At 38.7% G+C, this 15,284-nt stretch overlaps 1 protein-coding gene across 1 annotated transcript; it reads right to left on the bottom strand.

The window, feature by feature from the left end:
- Positions 1-3,325: 3,325 nt before the first annotated feature.
- Positions 3,326-13,838, bottom strand: dnajc25 (DnaJ heat shock protein family (Hsp40) member C25). Its single transcript, XM_088912237.1, has 4 exons — positions 13,505-13,838; positions 11,942-12,094; positions 9,366-9,836; positions 3,326-7,356 (listed from the first exon to the last, which is right to left on the bottom strand). The coding sequence occupies exons 1-4, from the start codon at positions 13,814-13,816 to the stop codon at positions 7,234-7,236; spliced, it is 1,059 nt and encodes a 352-aa protein (XP_088768363.1). The 5' UTR covers positions 13,817-13,838; the 3' UTR covers positions 3,326-7,233.
- Positions 13,839-15,284: the final 1,446 nt, after the last annotated feature.

Genomic DNA, 15,284 nt, shown 5'->3' with positions numbered 1-15,284 from the left:
ATACCAGCATCTGAGGCAATTTTCAGAACATTATCCTTGCAGGCATGGAGTGTCCATTGATGCACAGTAATATAAACGTGCTCTCTGTGCTTAAAGTACCGATGTCATTTGTTTTATTCAATGTCTGATCTTAATATCTACAAAGTAATTTAGCTTTTCCCGATGATTTCTGTGTTGGAATTAAATCCTTTTCACTTAAAAAAACCTGAATATTTTCAACACTTTTCGTGAGGCCTGTATTGACTTAAAGAGCGGATGAAGCTGAAGTAATAAAATCAGATTGTTCAACTCCTGATTATGAGCTCCACATGTGTTTAGTAGTGCGATGGAGTCATCTCAGTTTTAAGTTGAGTTATGAGCACAGCTAATCAGGCACTGGTGATGATATATGTAATTGGATGTATGTACCCCTCACATTTGCAATTCAAAAACACTTAACCAAGTTACAACTGAGAGGACATCCCTGTATTGCTTGTTATTTATATATCGCACATCAAAATTCTTCCCATGCTTGCTCAAATATAGTGTTATTTGAGAAATCCACAAGACAGATTTGGAGAGTTTTCTCCAGCGCACATTTTCAACATTCAAATAGAATACAGTAAAAAATATACTGTTGTTCATATACTGTTGGGTGAACTGGCTTCTGGGAAAACTGGTCTTTATATGTGTGCTCTGCGATTGCTTCTGTTGCTTGCTGGGATAGTCTCCAGCTACTCCTGCGGTAAAAAGAAGCAGGGCCAAAATAGAAACCAAGTGCACAAGGTACAATAATGACTATAAGATACAATGGAAATTAGAGAAAAAAACATAGCAAAGGCAGAGTGATGGTAATGAATATAACATTAATAGACACACTGTATTTCAGAGAGAAAAGGTCAAAAAGAGCATTCAGAAAAGAAGAAACATTAAGCTTAAGGGAATCAATGTTTTCAGAGTCAGACTCATCTATATGAGTCAGGCCCATGAGAGTATAAGAAAGGTTACAAAGCAGAGGAGATGCAAGCCCTCTGGACTTAAATAAATTGATTTAAGTAGTAAACAGGAAATTGATTCATGGTTCTCAAACAGCCATACCTTGGCTAAAAAACACAGGGTATCGTCTTCAAAGTCATGGATGAGTAGCTGTTCCACACTCCTAGGACCCTTTGGGTAAATTAATGCCACCTGTCCTTGGTTTCAGATGCACTTCCACATTCTTTCGGGCTGGTGTTTCCCTCGTCGTTCTGGAGAAAACCACAGGTGTTGACTTTGACAGTGCCTTCGAGGATTTTGAATACTTACATCAGGTTCCCTTACAGTCTTCTCTGCTCAAGACTAAAAAGGTTCCAGTCCTTCGGTCTTCAGAGGAAAAAAAGAAAACAAACCTGAAAAAAAATGAAAGTACAGTGTTATGAGAATGTTACAGACCATCAAATTGAGATAGTGATTTTAATTAAACACTGTATAATGCAATTAAGAAAATATGTGTAAAGCAAGAAGTAGTTTATATGGGAGACTTCATCTTTCCTCACGTAGACTGGGATCAATCTATATTTGTTAGCAGCAGAAAGTGAAAAGTTAGACATGGCTAATGACTGCTTTTTTGCCGAATCTGTTGGAGGACCTACAGGAGGGAATGCCTGTATTGATCTAGTCCTTCCAAACAAACTAGACAGACTGAGGGAAAAGAGATGAGAGAACAGTTGGGGAACTGAAAGTAGATAAATTGTCAAATTTAAGAGAGAGTAGGCATTGACAGAAATGTGTGTGAAAATTGGTTAATGCATAGAAAACAGAGTAAAAATAAACGATGAAGGCTCTAAATGGGGTGATGATATCAGTGAGGGATCCATATTAGAACCACAGATTCTCAACCAGCCTGTTCTTCGAAGAAGCAAGGGAAGTCCAGTCCCTACTGTACTTTAACAGCATGGCTAGGTATTGCATGTAAAGTAGTTCTTCCTGTTCTCAATATTAAATGCACTTCACCTGCGTTTCCTCTTGTGGAAATGGTGTCCTCTGGTATGTGTTGATTCTGAAGCCCACAAAGTTGAATTTGTCAGTGCATTTTAAGATTTTGAATTCCTGAATCAGGAGAACTTTTTCAAGTGTTCTGAAAAGTAAAATATATCATATGCTCTTCATATTACATATATGTAAAATTGATATATTTTAAGCTTCTTATAGTGCTGCTGGCCAACCGGGGTCTCATAACCTCAAAGTATAAGTGAAAAACCTGCTACATATTCTTTTTAAGGCAGAAGGTATTCAGATCAATTCAATTTTGTAACTACAATTCTAGAAGATATCTTCACTCCATGCACTTTCTGAAATTATCCTCGCTGTGTCTCATAATCTGTTATTGCCCTGATAGATGTTTGGTGTTGCATTGCAAGATTAAGCAAATTAGTAAATTTGCATGTCTCGGTACGGTCTAATGACATCCCACTGCTGCCACCTAGTGATTGTGTAGTTCATAATAAATAGGGCCACACTACAGAGGAGAAACACTTTTTTGCAAATAAAACACGTTTCGGCTCTGGCTGTGGTGTATCACCCGAAGAAGGCTCCAGAGCTTAAACGTTGTGTTTTCTTTCTTCTCTTTTCAGCACGGAATAAACCTATTACTTGTTTCTTTGCAGCCTACACATGCTGATGTAGCTACCCACCTGTACTACTTTTTTGCAAAATCTTGTTTCTGAACCCAATTTTACAGTAAATCTTGATCAGAATTTTTTACATTATCCTGTAGTTTTCTAATGCCAACACTTTAGATCAATGTTTGAATAAGTAATCCCTTGTTGTCTTGCATGCATAGTGTCCCGAGTCCCATTCATAGTATTTAATATCATTATGTTGCTAAATGTACTTGTCTGTTTACATTATGCATGGTACAGTATCACATGCATTATAGCTTTACTCTTTACAGTAGGGGTGCTAGGGACACTAATGATAAAATAGCAATATGCAATATATACTGTATATTACATAATGTGTATTAAAGCACTGTGGTACAAACTACTGTATATCAACTTTGTAAAGCTGTTATGTTAACTTGGAATGTTATGTATAATTAAAAAAACAGGATGAAGAAAACAGTCTGCACTTTACAGATTCAGAAGGTAGTCTACAATGTTGAAATCCTTGAAACTCGCTGTGAAATCAGTATTCTGTTTACTACCCGAGCTAGAAGATATGACTTGTATCCATTGTATAGCTTCAAGCACAGGACATGCCTAGCATCTTTGTTTCTTGTTTATGAGAAATGGTTACACAATTTGTGATGAGATCTAATAGGGGAATCCTAATACAAAGGTGAAAAACCACAACACACATCCATCCATTTTCCAACCACTTTATTCAATACAGGGTAGCCAAGGAGCCAGAGCCTATCCCAGCAAGAAATGGGCTCAAGGCAGGATACACCCCGGCCAGGACACTCTCTGTTGGCAGAGCACAGACACAAACAGGTATACATTCACACCAGGGCCAACTTGACCAGAAGCTAAGTAACCTACCAGTATGTCTTTAAACTCTGGGAGGAAACCAGAAACACACATGAACAGTGTTGATGCCACCGTACCACTCGGATAGCACCCCAGGAATTGAACTGCAAGGCAGCAATACGACTACTACCACTGTGCTACCATACCAGGCCACATACATCTGTCCAAATTTATTTTAACGAGTGTCTCTCCACGAAGGAGATATTGTCCGTACGGACAGAGAAAGTGTATTGCCAGTGGGAACACAGATAAACAGAAAGCAAACTGGGTAAGAATTTCAGGTTTTACTCCTGACACAGTGTCTCTGAATAGTTTATTTAAACCTGTTTAATATAAATATCTATAAGAAGAATTGATGTTTAGATTAAAAAATCTTTATATATATATAGCTGTCAATCCATACAGGCTATTTCACTCAATACACCACTTCTTAAATTGTCAGGTTTCAATTTGAGTAACTCAGGTGGTTAAACAGCCATGTATTCATTGTTGCGACGTAAACAAAAAATAGAAAAATCAGGCAGTTAGCCATTACTATACCCTGTAGTGTGATAGAAGAAAATTAAAATATTTTAAACGAATAAAGGCGATATATCAGTATCTCAGGACTCCTCCAGTTTATGGTAGAAACCATAAAATTGATATTCACACGCCAGAAGTATTCATTTAAAAAACTGTACAAACTACTGTACTTATCTGCATTTTATTTAAAGATAGCCTGTTGCATTACAAAAATGACTTATCTGAGACAACTCTCCAGAATTGTACTACTGTCTTTACTAAAAGTACATTTGTAAAAGTAACCAACCAGATTGGAAATGTACATTTTTTTAGTCATTTGAGAATGACATTGTGGAAGGATGGCACAGGATTCATTTTTTTTCTACACTGGCTCCAGACATTCGAAAGTCTACAACTGAAAAGGTCTTCTGACAAGTGCTGTCCAAGATTAAGTGATTACTGTCGAGCTCTGTAAGAAGACGCGCTAAGAAGAAGGAAAATCTTTGGTTGATCTTTCAGACGAAGGAGCTGGCCAAAAAGTTCAACTGCCTCAATCAGAAAATACAGGGAATTTTCACCAACCACGGTTACACATCAGATGCACAGAACCTTAATTCTGAAACCTCAGATGCTCAGTCTCTCACAGAGTTTTCTACTGAAGCAGATGTTGCAACAGTGTTCGGGGAAGAAACCATTAGAAACTAAAACACTAATAACCAAAGACTTCTATTTTGAATAGAGCAATGAAGGATATTGTGTTTTCAAAGAAAGAAAAACAGAGTAAGAGCTTCTTTCTTCTTCGACACAGATCAGATTTCACTGCTATATACAGGATAAAAAGGGCACTGTGCCATGGGTCGTGTTGCCAAGACTCAAAGACAGCAGTGATGTGAATAACTCTTTTGTAAAGACAACTCCCCATTCGGGCTATCAAAGAGTTGCATGGCTTGTATTCTCCCAGGAGGGTAAAGACAAAGTTCCCTTAAAAAAAAAAGGCAAAAAGTTTGCAAAAAAAAGCAAATGCCAAAATTAATCCGGTTTTACCAATCCAAATGCAATATAAACTAATCTTTTTCCCCTCTCATTGTCACCTCTCCTACAACGGCATTTCACCATGTAAACCATGTTCACAAAAGTGTAATTGAACACCCTGCAAATGAAAAATTTAAGTACCAATCTAGAACGGAAAGATGTCTGTTCATCCTTGTGCAACTACATTCGATACCTGTAACTTATGTGTAATTAATCTTATGCATCAGTGGTGTTCACTCATCCCATCAATATTTTTTAAACTAAAAACCTCTGCCAGGCACACAATAACACAGGTGTGTTGAACTTTTTCTCCAGAAATATCTACAAAGAGTCCCCCTCACCATCTCAGCTTTCTCGTGAAGTTGAATCATACGCTTACAACACAAGACTAATAGCCAATGACCTGGCTTCTTAACTGAGCTGTACCCCTCTTGGGGAAATAATGTGAGAAAGAAAATCTCTAATTGCAAATGCATTAAAAGAAAAGTCACAAAAGATATGAATCAAATAAAATACAAAAACACAACAGGTAGTGGGAGGTGTATTTAGTGCCTGTAAAAGAAGTCTGTCTGGTTCTGATAAAACATATAAATCGATTTCTTTTTTTCCATCTGCATATCCACATACACTAAAACCAATTAGATCCTATAAAATTGACCTAAAACTAAATTTCTTGAAACAGTGACTACCTTCAATTTATCACTTTTATGCTTTCCTCTTTTCACAAAAAACATGCGAAAATTCAATTTGTAAGTGCCTGAAAAATCACTGTAAATTTTCCAGTTTCCAAATTTTTGCCAAATGTACTGTATGGCATGATTTTAGAACATCAGTCATTTTCATTTCTCCCCATAGACACATCATGCACTATCACAGTTATTGTGGATCAAAGGTCTGCTTTGTGAAGTTTTGAGAACCATTTCAACTCCGAAGTTACACAATTCTTGCCAAAACATAAAAAGAAACTATTCAGAGCCTCCACAGTTCAAATAAAGAAGTAGATGCTGGACTTGGTTTCAAGATGCAATAATATTAAATGAAAGATGATCTTCCTGCTGTACATCGGTCTTCTGAGTGAGGAACATTTCTAAAAGCATACAAGCGTTATATTAAACGCTGTTCAAACTGAAAGTTAAACAGGTCTACAACATGATTATGTAAAGAAAAAAAGAGTTTGCCCCAAGGCTATGTTTCAGTGACTGGAATCCTTTATGTTTCAAAGTGCTTAATTAGAAAAGAGTGATAAGCAGCCTTCGTGTGATGATTCATAAAGTTGAACAAGCAAAAAAAAATAATTATCCTTTATCTCATGTGTTGAAACATAAAATTCAAATAGACGAGCAGGTTCAGCTGCAGAGATAAGGGTACATGATTCACAGAACACAGGGAAAGGAATGAACACACAAGGATACAATAGCTCCAAGTGATACATTTGGGGGCTATTCCAATGGACTTAAATCTCCCATCCATAAAAACTGTACTGATCCAAGCAAGAATCAGAAATAGACAAGAGGTCTGTCAAAATGTTTTACACAGTATTTTTCTGACTTCCATTATCAGCGGCAGTAATGGAGTAAAATCGAAACAGAATATAAGAAATCCCCAAGTGATATGTTTGATTCATTACCATGCATTTTACAAAAACAGTTATTGAAGACCAGTGATAAAATGTCCCTAGGTACAGTATATTCCCTGTATGCGCTTCAGAATAAAACCACATAACCCTTATTAACATGATCATGTTTGCCGTTTCTGCATGTAGAGGAAATGTCGTGATATGCGAGTCACAGCCACAGCACCTGGGTAGCAGATGGAGACACACAAATAAAACAGAACCCCCATAATCCAACAACAAGAAAACTCTGACAACATGAAAAAGAGATGTTGGGGAAAAGGAGAGGTTTGCTTTTAAGGTCTAATGCTGCTGAAGGAATCACAGGGACAAGATGTCAAGCGATTCACGACAGTCTGAGGTGATACCTTGTATGACAGGACAGTGCTTTTCTTGCCCATTCAAGTTAAAACTGCAAGACCAAGAGAGGGAACACCATGCAGATTCCTGAGTCCAACCACTCGCCACTAAACTTCTGATATAATTTAACTAAGAAAATAATCTGTAGAGATATCTTCTATAAAGAGTCGTATTTATATACTTGTCTATACAGTGTATATATATATGTATACATTGGCGCGAGGGCGTCGCTATGAGCGTTTAGTCATCAATGAAGGTCAGTCTGCCTGGCCCTTCGTTCTTCATCCATCGCCGGTATCTCTTCCACCGGGGATCCATCGCCATCTTGATCTTCATCTCCTCTTCCTGCTCCTCCTTGTAGACCTGCCACGACAAATGGTCGACCTACAGTTAATGTTAAATTGCGCAGGTCTCCAGATACCCTCTGTGGTGGAGCTCCCAAGGAACACAGAGACTTGAACTTGCCCCCCCCCAAAAAAAAACCCAAAGCCATGAGCTATACAAAACCTGATAAATCACAAAATCGCTTTCTAAATCTGAGCACTTGCATTTCAGTCAAGTTACCAGGAGATTTCAAAAGTTTGCAAAATAGTATTAACTCGATTTTGCCTGCTACAATGGCGATAAAAGACTCACCATTTACTCTCCTTGCTCCATTAAGTAAAGCCATGCCTGGTAACCTTCAGGTCAGCTAATGCACTGGTCGGTAAGCATTTATAGGTAAACAGAAGCCATCTTTATACTGTTTACATCTAGAGTCCCCAACCCTGAGAGAGCCTTGATCTAGTTAGCTTTTTTAATGATTGGCAATACTTGTCAGGTACTGATGAATCAAGCACGTTATCCACTGAATTAACAGAAATCTCATCCCTGAGGGCTGGGAAGACCTTAGAACTTAGACCTTAAATGACCTCTAAATGATTTAATTAAACAAACTATGTTTAATTGATCAGAATGTATCTTTAAAAACCGGCTAAATGGTGATCTACAAAACCGGCTGGACTGGAACCATTTCCATTGTACAATTTGCATCCACAGCAGATAATATAAAAAGTACCTGTAGGGAAGGAGAAACCACAGAGTTATCTTTCCCTGGTAGAACAGGACAGGGCGTGCAGGACGGTGGGTGTACCATCAGAGGAATACAGAATTACTGCTGGGCTGGGCTGAGAAGGAATTCTTGAATCTACTGCTTGACAACAGGTTCAATCTCCACCTGAGATCAGCTTCTTTGACAAAATGGTGAGCTATGAAAAACGTGTAATGCCAGGTGGCCCAGGAAACAACTGGAATTGAACCTTTAATTCTCTCTTCCGAGACTACATCAAGGCAGTTACATTCTGATCCAAAGGTGAGATATCAAAGTATTTTCTTACAGTGCACAGACTTCAATGACCTACACAGGCACCCAGTTCACTCAGCAACTAGATAAAAGTTCTCCAATTAAGGCGGCTGCAGACCTGACCTAAGTAGCTACATGCTGGCGTTCATTTCATTTGGAAGAAAATGTTTATCACTTGCTACAATAAAGGAGCATGGGGTAGAAGTAAATGTAGAAGTATTTAGCAGTGTTACCACATTTAACTATCACAATAAGTTAGCAAGTAGCCTTTTATGAGATATAGCAATGCCAATATTTTCCATCTGCAATTGTACACAAAAAATAATTCCATATTTTGCAAAAGTACACTTAAATAGAAAAACTATTTATCTCGGTTGAAATAGTTCATTGCAGAGTAGTTCAGAATCTGAAGACAAATTAGCCTAAATATATTTCCACTGGGCAACAGTCGTCATTAATGACATCGGCAGTTTTATTTTCAGCACAGTGTATTCCAGAAATACACATCTTACACAAGGTGAAACAGTCCACCCTTTTGTGGAAATAGAGTGCTGTAGAGCACTAAATCACCAACTCCTGCTGGAAAACAAATCAGATATCCCCCCCAAAGCACACGTGAATACTAAGAAACAATAGGAGAACCACAGTAGACTCTCCACTGCAAAAGCTGCTTACATTTGACAAAATCCTTCCAAGCTCTCATCACAGGAACCACCCTTGTGCATATACTAACTGTTTTTGGCCGGATGGAAAAGAGGAATCTGAAAAGATCATGTAACATAAATAGAAGAATCGAAACTTAAAAACATGACATAAGCCGGAGTTTATCATTACAACACAAGCTACTTTATTAGAGCCAGCTGGACTTTAGGGTGAAACTGAACCATACTGAAGACTAAAATGTAGTGTAAAGAAGGGTGAGGCCAGGAAACTTGCCGAATGCATCATGGAATACCCACAGTCTCTAATACTCCAACGAAAAATATTTTGCTTCAAGACTGAGGTAGAGGAGAGGGAAGTCTGCACGCACCTCGTATTTTTCTTTGATCCAGAGCTGCCGTTTCAAGAAGGTCTCTTTCTGGTGGTCCTCCAGGCTGTCGAACTGCGACTGAGACATCTTCATGTATTTGCGGATGATGTAGAGCCGCTCCTCCTCTCCGTACTCCTCCCTCTTGATGTGGAAGCGGTAGATCCACGAGCAGTACCAGATGACGTAGGTGCAGAGGTAAAAGGGGAAGAGGAGGATCTTGCACAGAAGAATATCGGATATGTTGGGCTTCTGGTAGCCCCCTTTGATGTCAATCTTATTCTTGATGATGTCCCTGATGATCTCCTCCTCCTCCTCCCGGATCTCTTCCTTCGACCTGCGGTTTTTGCCCTTCTCTTTAGTCCTGTTCATCAGCCCCTGCTGCTTAGCCAGCTCAGTAGCCTGAATGCGGTATTTAGGCACTGTGGACAGGTAGTTAATAGCTTCAGTGTAGCTGCTCCACCAGCTATAATACTAAGGAAAACAGAGGCAAATGGGTCAGTACCTTTGGCCATTTGTTCATATCCTCATGCACACGCAAACATGCAACCAAAGCAGTTTGAATGCACTGCCTGTTCCTGAATCACAGTCTACTGCCAGCATTCATACACCCCCAATAAAAAAAAATCAAATCAAATAAAGTCACATTTGCACAGGACTAAAACCAGAAATTGTCATTCGTCCCAATATTTGGTGAAATTGAGCCCCTTTGATGTTTAGGTCCCCTGTCTGTTTCACACCTTGAAAATTTCAATTTCATTTTAAGCAATAACATACGGTGAAGAGAAAATATTCTAGTCTCTGTCAGTCACAACCGGATAAAGTGCTTTGTTTATCATTGCACTATGTTTGGCAAAGTCTGAATAATTAATATCATTTCTGTTGCTTCATGTAATGTGTGTTTAAAGAAAGAACATTTACATCCTGTTCACTGTTAATAGGAAATGTTCCAAAGTGCATCTTTTCTGCTTGCAACTTTACATTCAATAGTGAAGAATAATTTTCTCTACCGTTTTAAATACTAATATCAGGTTACAAAATATCCTTTGCTTTTTTACCAACTTTAAAGGACTACTGATTCCTGTGAATCATACACAAGAGCCTTCTTTACGCGTTCGATTTTAAAGGGGAGCTGCAGTCCCAATTTCTCAGGCCAGTTATTAAATCTCAGCAACAAAATAAACTCATTGACGGCATAGAAAAATAAATACAACTTTCAAATTAAGCACAAAATCATAATCTTTATGAAAGTACTGTAAAATGTTGTTGCAAACCACTGGTCGCACCACCAGTGAGAGCAAGAGTTTGTGCGAACTGAATTGTGAAGTGGCCCTTCCTGCTCACTAGTCACTATAATGACTAATATAATGTGATGAATGAGCAAATAAGTAAAGATCCTGCAGCAGACATTTCACTGCAGCAATGTTCTAACGTGATCTGCATGCAGAGCTAACAAGTTAGTTGTATGTGTCGGCAAAACCGTCTCAAAGTCGAGAGCAATATTTGTATTGGATTAGGAGAGATTTATTCTTTACAATGTAATAAGGCCACTTCACGTCACTGGACGTTTCGTCACCTAGTTCTGAATCGCAGTACATGGCGCTGTGCATACCAGGAAATTTTGTCTATTTCCTGATGTTGGAGGTTAAACAAGTTACTACATATAGTATATTGTACTTAGTACTTTTGTACTTTTTTCATTGTGGTTTGAAATGCTGTCATCTATGCTGATTCTTTCTAACCCCAAAGTATAAAAATAGCATTGCACTTCCCCTTATAGTAACCGAAACAAACAAACTTACTTTGGCAGACTTCTTTAGAAACACAGACCGATTTTTATTTCCCATCTGAAAGCGACGTTTTTCTTTAGTTAAAAAAAAAGATGCAACTGACTTAACTAATGATCGCCCCTCAAGGCAGGAAAAAGAAATAAGCAGTCCACTCAGAACAGAAGAATTTTCAAATCAGAAATTAGACCAGACATGGGCAAACTATTCTGGCATTTCCTCCACAAACAGTGCACAGTGTTCGAAGTTTTGATTTTTAGCATGGTCCAGATTAGCCACACAGTGAATGCATAGCTCCTGTGAGCAAGGTGTGTTCAGTCTAGGACAGGCCAGACATGACATCTCCCACAACATTTTCCCTCTCTCATAGAGACTTAATAATCAAATAGTCACTGGAAGCAGGGTTTGTAATTACAATTAAACCTCACCCGACAAAGACACCATGTACTTTTAGCAGGATGCCAATTCATAAGATTTAATGTACAATCAGTAATATTTATACCATGCCATATTCGGTACCAGAGAACAAAAGATCTCTTTTTGGTAAAAGTTTAAGTTTCTGTCCATGCAAAACATTAAATGACGTTATGGTATTTGCCGTGTTGTGAGAGAAATGGATAAAACTACCAAGCCAAGTGCCTGAAGATGATATTTTGGCTTCCTTCAAAAAAACTTCAAGACTCTTGGATCAATTAAGTTAGAAACAAGGGGAGGCCATTGGAGCCAGCTGGTAGATAGCTTTCTTCTGTTCATAAATATCAGATTTTAATTGACTTGCATAAATGTGCTTACCTGGAATACTGATATGGCACACACAGTTACCAAAATCACAATCCTGACGTCAACTTTGGGAGCCAGCCTCCTTCTGTAGTAGTGGTAGTAGTGGCTGTAGTATTCCTCAGGGTGATCTAGCATGTAATCGTAATCCTTCCGAGATTCTTCATCCTAGAAGAGACCAGATGAGAGTGTGGGAGGAGGGCACAGAAAAGATTGAGAGAGCCCAAAGGCAGCACAGCACAGGTGTTAATCCCACACTTTGGCACAATCTAACCAAGAGCAGAAGCCCATTCTATCCAGGAGGAAACAGAGACACTTTTGCAATATACAAGAACAAAGAAAGACGTTTCACCTGCCTACACTCTTCCGAGACAAAACATGACAAGTGACTTATGGAGCAGCACCGACACGTCGTGCTGGACTTTGGTTCATACCAATGTGTACACAACACAGTGCCAAAGAAAGTAGTAGAAAGAAAGTATTTAGCAAATTTCGGTAGGTACATTACTTTATAAGCATACCTAATACCTAAAGCATACCTAATAAAACTTCATACCATACCTCAGAGATAAGGATATAACTGCTGCTGAAGCCAGAAATCGTTTTCCATTCATGAATGCTTGTTAAATTCCTGCTCCGACGTCAGCTGTGACTACATCTTAACTGTGACTTATAAAGCTTATAAAGAATAAGGTCCATTTTCCATTGTGCATTTTTTAACATGTCAGCACTATTCATGTATTATTTACGTTAATTTATACTCGTAGTAATAGTGTAACTGTAAACCATTAGAATTCCGCAGGTGAACATTTATTTTCTTTTAGATTAAAAGAGGACAGAACAGGATGGAGGTCTTTAATGAAGTAAAGACTATAAAATTTAGATTTTTTCACTTCCCGACAGATACCAATGTTTAAGGCTAAATTTAAATTCTAACACATAAATGGATATTCAGCTACATCAAATATTATATAATGAAACAAATAACAAAAACCTAGAAAACGACTCACGAATTAAAATTTAAAATAACACCGAGCTACAGAACACCAGGGACATTCATTGAAATATTTATTGAAGACCTCTGTTTACGATAGTTGTAATCGACTTAAAACGATTAAACCAATTACGAAATCATTTGATACTATGCTTGCTCCCAGATTTCGACTTTTAGTTCACTTCTTGCTAAACTCCTCTGACTTCAACCATTGAATCAGCGCGACTGTCCGTGCATGAACTGGGCCTCCTGCTATTCTAATAGCAAGGGGGCCATTTCTCCTGCGGCTCACATTTCCCTCAACAGCAGCACCGCTGAATAGCAGTTCTGCAAAAGTCGTCCTGATTTACACTTTACTGCACGGACAAAAATCCTCTAAGGACGCGTCCCGTTAGGAAATCAGAGCATTCCAATACGGATTCCCGCACATATTTTCTCTGCTAGAGCCTCCTCTGCAATATACAGAACAGGAACTTCCCCCAGCCACTTCCTGAGGTAACGTGTCAGTCCAGCACTGATCTGCACTGCACGTCTACACGACGAGACGTTTAGACTGGTGATGTACCGAGCAAGTTGCTGATTACCCTCAGCGTCTCGTAAGCGGTGGCGATGAGTAGAAATTTCTGATGGGCACTTTCTGGAGTCTCTCCTGCCAGCGCTGGATCCCCGGTTCGGAATCTGTCAGGATGATACTTTTTTGCCAGCTGTCTGTAGGCACGAGCAATCTCGGATTTACTGGCATCCCGTGTGACCCCGAGCACGTCGTAGCACACCTCCGTCCCACAGTATAGCCCCTCAATGAGGGCAGTTACTGCGGGGATGAAGAGTCCGACAAAGAACAGAATTATTAACCGCGGACCACTCTTTCGCCGAAGAAACTCCATGGGAGCCGCCATGTCAGCACTGGGTCGCCCGACAAACTACGTCGACGGTAGTGGCCGGGAAAGGGGTGCTGGGAAGTGTAGTTCTTATATGTGCGCTCCTGACCCGGAGATCCGAATACGTGGATTCCATTGGAAAAAAGCCACGCTTTATTTATTTGTCTTTTTTTCTTTATCAGGCTTTTTCTTTTTCTCGTTCACGACGTGCTTATTTTTGGAATTATATGATTGTAGAATTGCAGAGACGTGTATTACCACAAACTATCCCAAACATGTCATTTTAAAAAATATATTTGTTTAAATATTATTTTTTGAATACAGATAGATGCCAACTGGATAGGTGGAGGCATAGGGTAAACTGACAATCGTCAGACAAGTTTTTTTTTAAGTGGTGTGCTTTTTCAAGAATCTTTGTAATATAATTTTGTTATAACTTATATATATTTAATTCCCTGCCTGGAGTATGTGTCCCAGAACTATTACAGTATATATTTTTTACTTTTTAATTCTACATGCGCAGAACAATTCTACTGAAAAAAACATTCACAAATGGTCTGTAAAGACTGTAATGCCATAGACAGAGAAAATGAATTGATGGATTGTCTTATGAACTGCAATTACTTCGTGCTTTATATGGTTTGAAACTTGTTACATCAAGAACTGGATTATTTTCCGTTATTCTGTGGAGTTTTACAATGAGAACCCTTTCTACTTCAAACACAAATGGTAATACATTGACCACAATGTCATATTGTCTTGTCCAAATGTAATTGATGTATATTTGTTTCTCTGAAATAAAAAAAAAATCAATTCGATACAACCCAACCCAGGTTAAAAAGGGAGAACGGATGTTACCCACTACAGGACACTCTCTGTAGCAATGGGTGAACAATTTCTTTACATTCTTAGATTTGTAAATGAAATTGTAACACGCAAGTTTTGTTCCACGTTGAAAATGAACACTCATTGACTGGAAGCGGCAGTGTTGGGAATCTTACTCGTTCACCGCTTCCTGTTTGAACACAGATGTGAAAAATGGTTTGACTGCCATCTTGTGGCTCTCTGTGGTATTACGATTTAGTCGATACAATGGGTAAATCATCAATTTATTTGAAGTTTTTCGTACATTGTCAGGCTACTGGAAGGTTATCAAACAGTGGATTAATAAGTCCCTGGTTACATTACGTCCAGAAAGAAATGAACCAGTGGACCTGGTCAGGATTCTGGCTGCCGAATTTTGGACATACTGCAGTCTGTTCAATGTAGATTTAGATACCCCAGCGAGTAGAGCATTACAGTAGTCAATTTGGGAGAACACAAATACGTTGATCAGTTTTAGCCACACTCAGTGATAACATAGGGCGTAGTCTAGCAATATTTCTGAGGTGAAAAAAAGAGGTTTTGACAATATGCTGCGCATGCGGGTCAAATGTTAAGCCAGAATCGAATATCACCCGAGTATCATCAGGAAGAAAACATTTAT

This window comes from Atractosteus spatula, chromosome 3 (genome assembly GCF_055471065.1).
Source record: "Atractosteus spatula isolate fAtrSpa1 chromosome 3, fAtrSpa1.hap1, whole genome shotgun sequence".
Lineage (NCBI taxonomy): Eukaryota > Metazoa > Chordata > Actinopteri > Semionotiformes > Lepisosteidae > Atractosteus > Atractosteus spatula.
Note: the sequence above shows the minus strand (reverse complement) of the source record. Positions and strands in the feature narration are given on the sequence as shown.

Bases quoted from the DNA above. Each gene is read 5' to 3' on its own strand.
- dnajc25 (XM_088912237.1), bottom strand. From the start codon at position 13,816: ATGGCGGCTCCCATGGAGTTTCTTCGGCGAAAGAGTGGTCCGCGGTTA. The intron at 12,095-13,504 runs GTAATCAGCAAC...GGTCTCTTCTAG, and splicing joins CCGCTTACGAGACGCTGAGG to GATGAAGAATCTCGGAAGGA. The intron at 7,357-9,365 runs GTGCGTGCAGAC...TTGTCGTGGCAG, and splicing joins GGATCAAAGAAAAATACGAG to GTCTACAAGGAGGAGCAGGA.